The following is a 14,973-nucleotide window of genomic DNA, read 5'->3' on the forward strand; positions in this document are numbered from 1 at the left end:
CTTCACTGAAAGAGTGATTGGGAACTAGAATCTTCCGTCCAGGCAGGTGGTGAAGTCATTGTCCCTGGCAGCATTTTAAAAAAGACTGGACGTGGCACTCATGGTTTGGTGGATGAGGTGATGTTAGGTCATAGGATGGACTTGATGATCTCAAAGGTCTTTTCCAACCTTGTTAGTTCTGTAATTCTATGTCTTAATAGTCTCCACTGTTCTATGAGGACCTGCAATGTCATAATGAACCTTTGGTTTCACAAGGCCCCACAGTGTAACAATGGACTCCAGGTACCATGAGGTTCTTCAGTGTCACAATGGACCCTTGGTCACAATGGAACAGCTTCTGGTTCCATGAGATGTCATACTGCCAACAACAGTCTCCTCGGTTCCACAATGTCACCATGGACCCTTTGTTCCATGAGGCTCTGTAGGTCTGTAGTACAACATGGTCACCTTGGTTCCGTGAGGTTCTGCAGTGTCACACTGGACTCCTGGTTCTGTGAGGCCCTGCAGGGTCACAATTCACCCAGGGTGCCAGGAGGTTCCACAGTGTCACCATGGCCCCCATGGATCTGCAGTATAACAATGGACCATCGGTTCCATGTGGCCCCACTGTGCCACAATGGGCTCTTGGTTCCATGAGGTCTTTCTCTGTAACAACACACTTCTGGTTCCATGAGGTTTCTCAGTGCCACAGTGGTGTCCTTGGAACTGCAGTGCCACAAGGGACCATAGGTTCCATGTGGCCCCAATCTGTCAAAATGGATTTTAGTTCTATGAGCTCCCACAATGTCAAAGGGTCCCTTTGTTCCTTGAGGTTCCATAGTGCAACTGTTGACTCCCTGGTTAGTGAGGCCTGCTGTCACCAAATCTCCAAAATATTAGAATAAGACTCCTTAATATTAATTTGATGCTAAAGAGGGCATCAATTAGTTCAGGCCTTAGGTCCAGTGAGGGATATCCTTTAACCTTATGTGGACAAGTGACTCTGCAATTGTGTTTCTTATATTAAGCTATAACACATATATTAAAATTTACCCATTTCCAAAAAAGCCACGCCAAGTTCCCAGTTTAAGTCCTTGTTTTTCTATCACAGCACCCTTGTGCCAGATGTCTTCTTCTTCTCTTCCAAACATCCTTGCTGAGATACCAGGCTCTCCATGCCTTGTTCCTATGCTGAACGTTCACAGGCACAGTAAAAACTGAATTTAACATTTTGGTATCAAGCCCAAGGCTCTGTGTGGCCAGGCAGAGGCAGGCAGGACGCAGAGCTGTCAGCAAAGGAAGGGGCCAGCGAGGTGGGGCAGCGGGGGGATGATGACAGCCTGCAGGGACAGAGGCGCAGGGCATGGACACCGTAGGACAGCCTGGGCTGCACAGGGCACAGCAGCTGAAGGGCCCTGCCAGAGCCAACTCCTGCAGCACTTGGGCCATGGCTGCTGGCCCTGGGCCTGAGGCCAGCAGGGGACAAGTGAGCCTTGCTGTGCTGGGGCCTCATTGCCTCCTTGTCTCTGCTCAGCAGCCTGGCAGGGGCCGCCCCATGGTCTTGCCCTTGGCATTGCACATCCCCAGAGCCCAGTGGCCCGGGAAGAGACCTGAGCAATGAGGGAGGGACAGGATCTGCCTTGGCAGGGGCTGGGGCTCAGCCCTTGGACCTTTGCATTGCTGAAATACATCCAAGTTTGCTCAGCATCAGAGACACCTTTGCCTTGTTTGTCCCCACCTGTCATCACTGCCACCAGTGTTCTACTCTAACTTCAACCTTGGGACACTTTCTCAGTTGTGTTCCTCAGTGGGACCTATCTAAACTTCAATAAACTTTGCAGTTTTAATCTGAGTTTGTGAAAACTTCTTGAGAAGTTTTTTGAACACTCTCTCAGGGACTAAGTCTGATGTAAACAGCACCAGAGCCCTGAGAGAGTCATTAAATTTCTTGTGCTGTGTCTGTGCTGCAAAGCTGCGCTGGGCTCCTGGCACAGCCCCCCAGCTCAACCAAGAAGAGCTTCAAAAAGACATTTCTGCTGAGGAGCAGCTCCTCTCCCAAACCAGCAGGGCTGAGGGCACTGCCTGCAGGCACTGAGGGAACAGGAGCCAGGCACAGACAGGCTAAAGGCAATCAGGACTGGGAAGACATTAAGCTGAGACTTCACTTGGGGAAGCATCATTACAGCTCATGACATGGTGAGTATGTGGGGGTAATAATGCCATCGGTTCTACCTTTTATAATTTTCAGATTCTCTGCTTCTTAATGTGCCTCTCTGAAACTTCATATTACATGTTTGTAAGTTCTCTTCACAGGCTAGTTATACAAAACAATCTCTTCTCAGTTAAAGAATCAAGGACAGCTAGTACCCACAAATCATAAACAATGGCTAAGGGCAGGGGGCAAGCCAGGGGGCTGAGACTCCATAGCCAGAGGATATAGTTGGATTATTGACCCCAAGATGCAGATGAACCAAAACTTATAAAAAACTTATAAAAAGTGAGCAATATCCATCTTGGATTTGACTTGGGTGTAGCTCGTGCCAGGCTCTTGCACTCCCCAATGCGTACCCTTTCAAAAAATACTAGTTTTATTCCATTTACTTTGTCTAGTCTCTGTTCCAGTCAGCCTTTCCAGGATGGCTCCTGCTGCCAGGGACGGCTGCAGGGGCTGAAGCTGGGGCTGCAGACAGGGCTGCCCAGGGCTGTACTGCAGAGCAGCTCCTGCAGCCCTCAGGGCTCTTGGCCAGCCCAGGGCATGTGCCACCTGCCAGGGGCAACTCTCAGCCTGCCTGACAGCTCCCCATGGACTGTGGGGAGAAGTTGGAGGGGGAAGGAGCCACCCCCATCAGGGCAGATTCCTCCTGCTGTGCAGATGGTGCTGCATGGCCAGGGCTGCTCTCAGCTTTCTCCTCAAGGGAAGGGAAAGGGGCTGTCAGGTGTGTCTGTGTCACTGAGACTCCTGCACTGTCCCACTGGGCATCAGCAGATCTGCCTCACATCTTCCTCACAAAGTGCCTCCTCACCCTCCTGTGCCTACAGACAGCAGCAGCAGCACCTTGGCTTGCAGCATCTCAGTTTGTCTGAGCTGCCCTTAAGACCCTGCTGGCAGGGAGATGCCCCAGGGCAGTGCCCTGTGCTGGGAGGTGTCTGCAGGGTAGAGCTGAGCCCTCAGGGCTGGGCTGGGCTCTGGGAGCATTGGCAGGGACAAGGCTTAGATACAGAGAAACAGGTCCCAGTAGGCACAACTCCAGGCAGCTGAGAGCCACACCAAACCTGGATATCCCATCCTGTCTAGCTGCACAGGGAAAGGGAGGTGGCTTTAGAGAAACTTACTTTGAAACCAGATCTTTCAAAATGTCCTCTTTATTTTTCCAAGCACATTTTAAGTGCAATCATCGTGAAATAAAGGAAGGTGTATATGAGCGAAGGGCAGCTGTGTGGGACCAGCAGCTATGACTACACTGGGGCACAGGGAACCTGTGTTCCCGTGGGCTCCCCAGTGTTCACGTTCAGAGCAATGCTTAAAGAGGATTTCTCCTCTTTAAAGGTAGGAAAAACCCCAAGCTAAAAGGTTAAAATAAAAGTGAGTGAAATTTTCCCACTGAAAGGGAAGCAATTTTGAGTACATCTCTAAAAAAATAACATTGAATTCACACAAGGAAGCCTCTCCCAACTTGTCAATGTCTTCTTCCAACAGCCCACCACGGCCAGAGTGAAGAAATGTCCAACAGCAGCTCCATCAGCCACTTCCTCCTGCTGCCATTGGCAGACACGCGGCAGCTGCAGCTCCTGCACTTCTGCCTCTTCCTGGGCATCTCCCTGGCTGCCCTCCTGGGCAACGGCTTCATCATCAGCGCCGTAGCCTGCGGCCACCACCTGCACACCCCCATGTTCTTCTTCCTGCTCAACCTGGCCCTCACTGACCTGGGCTGCATCTGCACCACTGTGCCCAAAGCCATGCACAATTCCCTCTGGGACACCAGGACCATCTCAGGATGTGCTGCTCAGGTGTTCTTCTTTCTCTTCTTTATCTCAGCAGAATATTCCCTCCTGACCGTCATGTGCTACGACCGCTACGTGTCCATCTGCAAACCCCTGCACTACAGGACCCTCCTGGGCAGCAGAGCTTGTGCCCACATGGCAGCAGCTGCCTGGGCCAGTGGCTTTCTCAATGCTCTGCTGCACACGGCCAATACATTTTCCCTGCCCCTGTGCCATGGCAATGCTCTGGGCCAGTTCTTCTGTGAAATCCCACACATCCTCAGGCTCTCCTGCACACATTCCTACCTCAGGAAATTTGGAATTTCTGTTTTCACTTCCTTATTAGCACTTGGTTGTTTTGTGTTCATTGTTCTCTCCTATGTGCAGATCTTCAGGGCCGTGCTGGGGATCCCCTCTGAGCAGGGACGGCACAAAGCCTTTTCCACCTGCCTCCCTCACCTGGCCGTGCTCTCCCTGTTTATCAGCACTGCAGTATTTGCCTACCTGAAGCCCTCCTCCATCTCCTCCCCATCCCTGGATCTGTCCCTGTCAGTTCTGTACTCTGTGGTGCCTCCAAACCTGAACCCCCTCATCTACAGCCTGAGGAACCAGGAGCTCAAAGGTGGCCTAAGAAAATTGATGACTCTCTATTTTCAGAAGCATTAAATGCTCTTTTTCTTTTGCAGAGCCTCTTTTTTTTTTTCTTATCTGTCCATTTGTTTTTGATAACTTTTTCTACTGTTGTGTTTTGGACAAAATACTCAAAATTACTCCTTAGATTTCTACATTAGTATCTACTTTTCTTTTGGAAGACAAAGACATGCATGAGTTCTCTTCCCATGCATTTAAATAAAAGCAAGTGCATGCCCTCTCCTGTGTGTCCCAGATCCTTCCTCAGCCCTTCTCTGCCTCTGCAGGGGCAGTGCCTGTTGGCAGAGGCAGAGGTGAAGAGTCTCCCAGCACAGCAGAACAGCCAGGGACAATGGCCCTGGCTCTTCCCACATATGCTCTTCCCAGCTCCACCCTCTCCTTGCCAGCCCTTCTGTGGCTGTAAGGCCACAGTGCTCTGGCAGCTTGGTCCTGCTGTGTGTCCGTGCTGTGAGCACAGGCAGGGACAGGCCATGGGCACTGCTGGGACACAGCTGGGCTCCAGCACAGCAGCTCCATCAGCAAAGGGCATCTCCTGAGGGCAGGGCAGGAAGGCTTTGCTCTCCTCCAGAGCTGCTGTCAGCAATGTGCTCCAGGAATGCAAAGCAAAGCCCAGTGCCTGGGGCAGAGGGGCAGTGTGCAGGGGGCACACAGCAGTGTCCTGGCACAGCCAGAGCTCCTGGCATGGACCTGAGGGAGCAGCAGAGCAGGGCCTGGGCTGTGTCTTTGTTCTGGCCACAGCCTGGGAAGGTGCCCCAGGGCAATTGTCCCACACCAGCCCCTGCAACCACCATACCCATCACTGGCCTCTCCCCCACCTGCAGGAGGTTGTTTGTACCTGCATGGAGGGACACCAAGTGACCAGTGAGCAGTCTGAGTTTGCTCTGTACTGAGGAGATTTCAGCAGTGCATCGTGTGTGTGTGGGGAGATGTGAGCACAAACACCATCATCAGCACTCGGGGGTGGCACAGTTCTGGTGGCACAAACGGTGCCTTGAGGCCACTAAACTCTGGGAAACCACCTGAATTCATTATTGGGCTATGGTTTGGACTGCATAGAGAGAAAAAGCCTGGGCAAGGAGGCTCCAGGAAAAAATAGTAAGGATAGCCATGGACTGCACAGAGAGACCATTGTGGTGGGGGTTTGTGGGGAGAAATCAGAGCTGCCTCCCTTCTGAAGCACCCTGAGCACCTGGACAGGGCTGTGCTGTGTTCTGGGCACTGACCTGGAAGTGAGGGATGTGGAACAGGCCTTTGGTGTCAGGGATGTTGAGAAGGCTGGGCACTGTCACTGTGAGACCTCTCTCAAAGCCCTTGGAAAGGCCAGAGCCATCCCAGAGGGTCCTGGGCACTTGGGAAGGGCGGACATGGAACCAGTCTGCAAACAGGGCAGGGAGGGGCACTGGGAGAGTCACAGACTGGTCAGGCTCAGCAGGGAAGGGCATGTGGCAAATCCTCCTGCAGCCATTCCAGGCACTGGTGGCACAAGGCAGGGATGGCAGAACCCCCATGGGAGGGAAAAGAAGGGGATGTTGTGTGCCCAGACTTTAGCCAGGCCTGGGACATGGTCTGCTGTGCTCTCCTCAGAGCCAGATTGGACAGAGCTGGGCTGCAGGAGTGGAACATGGGGTGGGTGGGAATTTGGCTGAACAATGAGGGTCAAATATCATCCAAGGCACTGAGGCCCCTTTGCAGAAACTCCCTGGTGACATCCCACAGTGACCAGCCCTTGACCACCACTGGGGAACATTTCTATTATCTCTATAATGGCATGAAATGCACTTTCAATTCCTTTGTGGATGCTCCCAAGTTGCAGGCAGTCTGTGACCAAACTCTTCTAGTTGATGATGACTGCAAAACATAATTGGTCAAGAGTTTGGTAAATTTGCCTTGCCATCAGGTAAAACCAAGCAACATGAAAAGGGAGAAAAAACTTATGCATCAGAAGAAAGTCAATAAGGAAAAAGAAGAAACCCAGCCAAAAATAAAAACAAAGCAAAACCTACCCACAATAAAAAATCCCCCCAAACAAACTAACTACAAAAGCAAAGACCACAAACAGAAGCAAACAAATGCAGAGGAAATCTCCTATCAGTGGAAAATGTTTAACTATCACAGGGCAGAAGTGTAGGTGGTGTTCTGAAAGAAAAATGTTATAAAAAATAAATCAATCCCCTATTCCCGTTGTGTCCCCACCACATCTCTCAGTTTATTGCTGATCACAGTGAGATAAGGAATGGAACATCCCTCGGGTCAGTCCAGCCCAGCTGTCCCATCCCTGTTCCCTCAGGAACACTTGCCCACCCCAAGCCCATGGGTTGGAGGGGATTGCTGGCATGTCTCGTGTGGTGAGCACTGTGACAAGGACAGGAGAAGGGAACAGCATTTACTCGTATCAAGGACAGTAGAACAGAAGAGAACAGCCTTGGAGAAACAGATCAATGATGTCACTCAGGCAAACACAAGTCATTCAAAATGCAAGCAGGATGCCACCTAGCTCAAAAGCAGAAATTATGCAAAACAAGGAAATTGCCATCATTCAAAACAGGGAGCGAGGAACAGCCACCTTTACCAGATGTTGAAGACAGACCCCAATGAACCACATAAGGATTTGTGATAATGGGTACCATTATGTCAAATAAAATCAAATGAAGTGGGGATAGCTAATGATTACGTAATCAGTGTGTGTGATAAATCTCTGCTCACCTGATGCCCAGTACACACAAATGGATGAGGGATTACCAGAGTGACCACCATGCTGTAATAAAGAATATCTGCTTTCAAATACTCAAAATTGTGTTCAGAATTTCTATCCAGCACATTTCAGTATCAGTGCTGTCCTTGACTCCATTATGGTTCTTGCACAGTTTCACAATGGCCCCTTGGCTCCATTAGGGTCTGTACTGTCCTGGGCTCAGCACTGCCACAATGCGCTCCTTGGTTCCACAAAGCCTTGGTGTATCACAACTTGCCCTTGGCTGATGAACTGCCATAGTGTCTCTTGGATCTGCAGTATCTCAATGGACAATTGGTTACAAGCAGCCTCGCTGGGTCACAATGAATATTTAGTTCCATGGGGCCCCAGTTTCCCAATGGCCCCTTGGTTCCATGAGGCCTCGCTGTATAACAACGGCCCCTCATTTCCATGAGGTTTTGTACTGTCAACAACGGTCTCCATGGTTCTGCAGTGTGAAAATGCCTGCTTGGTTCCATGGGATTCCTCAGTGTCACAGTGGTGCCCTTGGTTCCATGAGGCTCTGCAGTGTCACAATGCCCCAAAGTTTCCATGAGCTTCTGTCTCATCAATGATGTCCTTTGTTCCTGTGAGGCTCCTCAGTGTTCCATTGGATCTGTGATTCCATGAGGTTCCATAGTGTACCATGGTTGCCTTGATTCCAAGAGGTTCTGCTGTGTCACACTGGACCCTTGGTTCCATGAGGTTCCATGGTGTGGCCATGGTCTCCCTGGATCTGCAGTATCACTATGGACCATTGTTTCCATGCAGCCCTGCTGTGTCACAGCAGCTCGTTGGTTCCATGAAGCCCCACTGCATAACAATGGAATCTTGGTCCCGTGAGGTTCTGTACTGTCACAATGCTTTCCTTGGTTCTGGACGGTTACAATGGACTCTTGGTTCCATGAACTTCTAAAAATGTCAACGTGGTCTCCTGGGATCTGCACTGTCACAATGGACAATTGGTTCCATGGGACTCTGCTGTGTCACAATAAACCCTTAGTGCCATGAGGTTCTGGAGTGTCACAATGGTATCCCTGGTTCAATGAGGCTTTGGAGTGTCACAATGGCTGCTTGGTTCCATGAGCTTCCATAGTGTCACAATGGTTTCCTTGTTTCTGCAGTGCCATAATGGATCCTCGGTTCCATAGGGTAACTAAATGTCACAGGTCTCCTTGGTTCCATGTGGCCCTGCTGTTTCCCCATGGTCCCTTGGTTCCATGAGTTTCTGTGCTGTCAGCAATGGTTCCCTTGTTCCAATGGTGCCACTATGTCACAGTGGACGCTGGGTTCCATGAAGTTCTTGAGTGTCACAATGGCCCCTTGGATGCATGGGGTTCCATAGTGTCACCATGGTCTCCTTGGATCTGCATTGTCACAATGGACCATTGGTTCCATGTGGCCTGGATGTCTCACAATGGTCTCCTTGATTCCATAATTCCCCTCAGTGTCACAATGAAGCCTTGTTTCTGTGAGGCTCTGAAGTGTCACAATTGTCTCCTTGGTTCCATGAGCCCCTGCTGTGTCACAAGGGTGTCCTTGGTTCCATGAGGATACAAAAGACTTGCATGAACATGGAGCAGCAACAGCTTAACACACCTGGGAACATCTGTCTGCATTCAAAAGAGGGGTTAAAGGTGAGAATGGCACCAGCAGCTTCCATCTCCAACAGAGATAAAGGGAAAGGATTGGAACAGAGTATTCAGCTGAAAGACTCAGAGAATTCTGCTTACAGAGATCAGTTCTGGTCATACTGTCCCTTGTAGAAAGGTGACATCATTCCAGCCAGCCTGTACTGAGAATGTGGTTCCTGAGTGGGGTTTGTTGTTCAGGAAACCTGCTTAGGCATTTCCATTCTTTCCTCACCAACAGGAAAACTTCTGCTGGGCCTGTGTGCAGGCAGAGCCCTGAGGAGAGCAGGTGGGACATGGTAACAATATGCATGTCTTTCTGCAGAGCTTCTCTCATTCTGTCTCTCTTTCTTCACTTTCTAATGCTCTTTATATGAAACAGTTTTGGGTACCTCAACTACTTAAGTATTTAAAGGTTTTGAGGTTAAATAGACAAATTTTATGAAGTTACTGCTATGAGAAGTTGTTATATGATAACTTGGATGCTACATTAAATACTTTTCCAAAATTCCTTGACTTTCTATACTTTGCCACTAAACTTTTTGTGCCATTTTGACCTCTTGAGAATATCTGGCTGGTGTTTCTCCTGTGCAGCAAACTCCAGTAAAGGAACCTTTGGTCACCCCCAGCATTTCAGGTTCTGGGGTGTTACAGCCCCGCAGGCTCACAATGGCCTCTTGTTTCCATCAGGCCCTGCTGTGTCACACTGGCCCTTGGTTCCATGAGCATCTGCAGTGTCACACAGGTTGGTGCCATTTGTCCTTGCTGCCCCTCCCATCCCAGTGCCCCAGGAACAGCCCCGAGCCACCCGTGAGGGACAGGCCCTGCTGGGCTCAGGCCTTGGCCTTTCTGCTGCCTCCAACCAGCCCAGGCCTTGCTCAGCATTGCAGTTCCTGCTCACAGCCTTTGGCTCCTGCAATCCTGCCCTCAAGGATCTGCTCTCACCAGTGCCTGGGGAGCCTTTGGCAGTCCCTGCCCTCAGTGGGGCCACTGATGCTCCAAGGGACTTGGAGTTTTGCTTCTGACTCCTTGGGCAGCTTCTTCAACCTTCTCTCAGTGCCTGGGGCTCCTGGGCTCAGCCTAAAATCCACGCTGGGGAACATTAAAATACAGAAAGCCCTCAGGAGCTCCTTGTTTTTCTTTCATTGTCTTCAAGTCTCCAGGGCTTGGGCAGCTGCTTGGAGTCAGTTTGGAGTTCTGCTAAGGAAGGAGATTTCAAAGTGCACCTCATGATTTATTTATCTTTAATCACATGACAATTTTCTTATTTTTCAGTTCAGAAAGTGACAGAATCATTCTCCAAGTGACTTTAATGCTGAATGTCTCCTTCGGAGGTCTGGGCACAGAGATGAATAAGCCCCTGGCTTTCTGATCCTGTTTGGATAACCTGCTCCTCACCTCCATCCTCACCATTTCTGACATTGCCCATTGTGGAATGGCAACCCAAAACATAATAAAAAAAATTATTATTTTTTTCTTTATAATACAATCTTATTATACAATAAAATATTTCCTTTTATGAAATTCTGTATTTCTATTACCTAATTTTTTCTTTTTTTATTAAAGCACCTATACTTTTTTAGCAACTAAAAATTATTAGTCCTTGGTTCTAAGCAGCAAAATTCCTTTCATTAATTAATTGACTAAAATTGGCTATTATTTCACCTTTTTTATTTTTTAATTCTATTTCTTCCCATTTTTAGTGCTTTTGTCTTCTTTTTTATAGTTTTCTCAGACATGTTAAAAGGAGCCACCTTGGGGTCCATGGAGACATTTCTGGGGAATATTTGGGGCAAATTTGGGGATGGCAAATAGAAGGAAGTTCAGGATTGGGATGACACTTGGGGGAGCCGGGTGGTCACTTGGAGGGGTATTTAGAGATTATGACGGATTATTTGGCTCTGGTGGAGCATTTGGGGGTCCATGGGAGCACTTGGAGGCCAGAGAGGGGAATGTGAAACCCTCTGGGGTCCAGGCGGGCATTTGGGGGGCTCTAATGGGCTCTCTGGGGCGCAGAGAATGATGGGATTTGTAGGCACTGGTATAATACACTTTAAAGGGGCTGTGCAGCATCACGGGAGTTGTACGCACAGTTGAACTGGTTGTTTATTTGCACCACAGAGCATGATGGGAGCTGTAGTCCTGGAAGTGGCTCGTACGGGGCATCTGGGTGTCCGGGAATGCACTTGGGTACACTTTTGCATCCAAGGCATGACTGGAGGTCCTAAGGGCGGAACATATACAGTTCAGGAGAACTTCCGGGGTGGTCGGGGAGCTCTAACCGGGCTTCTTAGGACACAGGGCACGGCGAGAGTTTTAGGCGCTCCAATGAGGCTCTGTCGGGCTGCGGGCTATGATGGGAGTCACAGGCAAAATGAAAAGATAGCGGCGACACCAGGACATCCCCCGAGGCCCTGATCCCCCGCTCTGATTGGCTGCAGGTGGTGATGGGCAGGTCTATCGGCAAATGGGAGGCGGCAGAAGCGGGAACAGCCCATACAACCCCTGCAGTCCCTCCCAGTACAGACCAGTTCATCCCCACTACAACCCAGTAAAACCTCAGTGCCTTTCCAGGCCCACCCAGTACAGCCCAGTACAGCCCAGTACAGTCCAATACAACTACAGTGCCTCTCCAGTCCCTCGCAGTACAGCCCAGTTCATCCCCAGTACAGACCAGTAAAGTCCCAGTGCCCCTGCAGTCTCTCCCAGTACAGCCCAGTTCATCTGCAGTACACTGCAGTCCCACCCAATACACCTGAGTTTATTCCCAGTCCCCTCCAGTTCCCCGGAGTGTCATCCATCATAAGCCTCAGTGTCCCCAGTTTGTCCCAGTATTTCCCAGTATCTCCCCCAGTACGTCCCAGTGTCTCCCACAGGGTTCCCAGTATTCCCAAGTATGTCCCAGCACTCCCTAGTGTTTCCAAGGAAACTTGAACTTCTCACAATTGCAGTGGCCCCCAAACCCAGCAGTGGGGTCAGTGCAGTGTCCATGGCCACAGCCCCTGGCAGTGGCCAGTGCAGGTTGGGATGATGATCCACCCTCACAGCTGGCCCAGGGCAGCTCTTGGGTGGATTTGGTGGTACCTTGGACTGGCACAAACCTGAGGAGTGTGTCTGATTGCAGTGGAGAAAATTAGGAGTTTTAGACTGCTTAAAAAAATAAAAAAATAAAAAATAAATAAAATAAATAAATAAATAAATAAATGGGAAAAAAATCTGTTTTTCTGACGGCAGCCTAGGGAATGTAGAGCAAGGGTGTGTACCATGGATCAGACCTCAAGGCACAGCTTCTCTGAGCAGGCCAGAAATCCTGAGGAGAGACCCTGGATCAATATCAAACACTGAATGCTGCAGTCACCTCTGCTCTAAAGACAACAGTATAGAATAAACCTTTCAAAATAGGAATGTGTATTTCTCAGAAGCTCTTTGAAATATTTCTCCATAACTGGAGTTGATAACCTTCCTGATGAACTGCACCAGACCAGAGGGAAATTAAGGCAGATCCATGGTTTGTTAGGAAACCTCTCAAGAATTCAGTCAGAATTGAACTCCAAAGTTTCTGATACAATTCGTGGGTCCCACTGAGGGACACGACTGAGAAAGTGTCCCCAGGTTCCAGTTAGAGCAGGAAATTGGAGGCAGAGAGGACAGGTGGGGACAAAGAGAAGCCAAGTCTTGGTGCCCTGGGGCACAGCAGGGTCTGTGCCACCAAGGGCTGGGAGGAGACACCTTGTCCTGAGGCACTGGGGCCTCCTGGCACAGCCCCAGCAAGGCTGGGCACTGTCACCCCTTGTGCTGCACTCAGCATCTCCCCACATCCCAGTGGCCTCAGGGATCTGCTGGGACCAGTCCCTGGAGAGCCTTGGTCAGGTATGGCCCTGGGGGCTCCTTCATGCTCCCAGGGACTGCAGGTTTTTCAGAGGACTCTGGGTTTTGCTTTTGCCTTGGAGTCTCTGAGAGCTTTGTGCAATCATGGCCTCCAGTTATCTGCTTTAATTAGTCTCTGGAGAGCCTTTCTCAATAACAACACTGAGTGGGGATTAATGCCTCTAGGTACTTCAGTTTTTTAATGTTCTTTACATTTTCCTTTCCAGTGAGTCTCTGAGAACTGGTGGAACTCAAAATGGGGTTTCTTTTTGTTTTTCTGGAAGGAATCTCAGGCTCCTAAATTTCCCCACTGCAAACTGACATACTCCTTCTTTGTGTGCCAGCCCAAGTCTCTACCAAGGATGTTCCCCTTCCCCAAAACAGAATCCTGCAAGGAATATTTGCGACCTTTGCACTCGTTGGTTCCCTGAGGCCTTGCAATGTCACAAAGGCCCCTTTGGTTCCCCCAGGTTCTGTACTGTCACATTGGATATTTGGGTCCATGGGGCCCCACGGTGTCACAATGCTCTTTTTGGATCCATGAGGCCTTGATCTGTCACAATGGACTTTTGGTTCCATGAGGTTCTGTGCTCAGCAATGGTCTCTGTAGTTCCAAAGTGTCACAATGCACCCTTGGTTCCATGAGGTTCATTGGTGTCACCATGGTCTCCTTGGTCCCTTGAGGCATAACAATGTCCCAATGCACTCTTGGTTCCATGAGGTTCCTGCAGCAGGACTTCCCCTATGGCCCAGCAGAGCTCATCTGTTCTGTCCATCAGCTGGGCCATAACTCAGGGCATCTTCCCCCTCTCAGGAATTGCTGAGATAACCCAGGCCGGACATCTGTCCTGTCCTGAGTTCTCTCTGGTGGCAGGCAGGTGGAATTCCCAGCTCACTATGAACAGCTTGTCTCGGGAGACTGAAGGGAGACTAAGCTTTGAATTTCTGGGTGACTCACACTTCACTGTACAAACTAGAAAAGCCACTCAAAACTTTGACAAAGCAGAATTCTTCTGCATAGTCCCTGCACATGGGCAGGGCTTCTCTCCCAATCTGGGTGCATCTTTGTGGTTCCTTTTCTGGAAGCTGAGTGAAAGGGCTCCATGTGTACTCCCTCATCAATTCAATAGTAAGTTATATTGACTCCTGATCTGTGCTATTTCTTTACTAGCTGTAATATAGGTAACTTTATTGTGCACTATGTTTGTATTTATCTGTACTTCTTTTGTTTATCCTGTGCAGTAAGTAGTCCATTTAAAGATTCTTCTCTGTTTATGTTGATTCCATTCAGTAAATAATTCAGTTTAGAATAGACCTAAGCAGCCATTCTAAAGAACTTGTGAGCAAGAGCAATTTGGGTGCAAGTTGCCTGAAACAGAGCTACTGCCAGAAACCTGAGCATAAGGCAGGATTTCTCTAAGCTTTCATTCCATTTGTAACATATTTCATTTAAAAAAAAAAAGCGAGAAGACCTTTTCTTTTCCACATTTATTCCTTTCCTGTTTATACACTGATATCACCAATATCCAGTTGACATTGATCCCCAGCACCTCCTAGTGAAGTTTGAATAGATATGAAAATCAAAACACTTTTTGGCTGACAATCAATCAGACTCTGTCCCTACCCTCACCCCACCATTTCCCTCATCCAACCCCTGGCAGTCAGAGCAGCCTTGTGCAAATCTGAGCTTCCTCCACTCCAGGCTGTGCCTGCAGCTTTCAGCTCCTTGGCACCAACTCCCACTTGCTTTCCTTGCAGAAGGAGCTGCCAGAGATACTGAGGGATGTTCATTTATTGTGAGCAAACAAACCAAGGGAAGGCACAGATCCATAAAAACATGCTGCACATTGCATTCACTTCCCACAGCAGACAGTCTCAGACCAATGGAAAACACGTTCGTGCCCAGTGCCGATCCCAAGATGCCCCAAACCATCCCTGCCCCGATTCTGCCCAGATTTGCTCTTTGCACTGTAGTAATGCTGGACAAGGTTTAGGCCGCGGTGGACATGTCTGTTCAAATCTGGGCCTTGCATGCACCAGCCAAAATCTCTATTCAGTTGCTATGTTTTGCTGTCTAGTTATTTTTGCATATTTTACTGTTCGTTCACATGCTTTTTTCACACACTAGCTGTT

At 49.3% G+C, this 14,973-nt stretch overlaps 1 protein-coding gene across 1 annotated transcript; it reads left to right on the forward strand.

The window, feature by feature from the left end:
* The first annotated feature begins 3,699 nt into the window (after positions 1–3,699).
* LOC130265977 (olfactory receptor 14J1-like) lies at positions 3,700–4,626 on the forward strand. The gene has a single exon (XM_056515321.1). The coding sequence runs from the start codon at positions 3,700–3,702 to the stop codon at positions 4,624–4,626; it is 927 nt and encodes a 308-aa protein (XP_056371296.1).
* The last annotated feature ends 10,347 nt before the right edge of the window (positions 4,627–14,973 follow it).

This window comes from Oenanthe melanoleuca, unplaced genomic scaffold (genome assembly GCF_029582105.1).
Source record: "Oenanthe melanoleuca isolate GR-GAL-2019-014 unplaced genomic scaffold, OMel1.0 S001, whole genome shotgun sequence".
NCBI lineage: Eukaryota > Metazoa > Chordata > Aves > Passeriformes > Muscicapidae > Oenanthe > Oenanthe melanoleuca.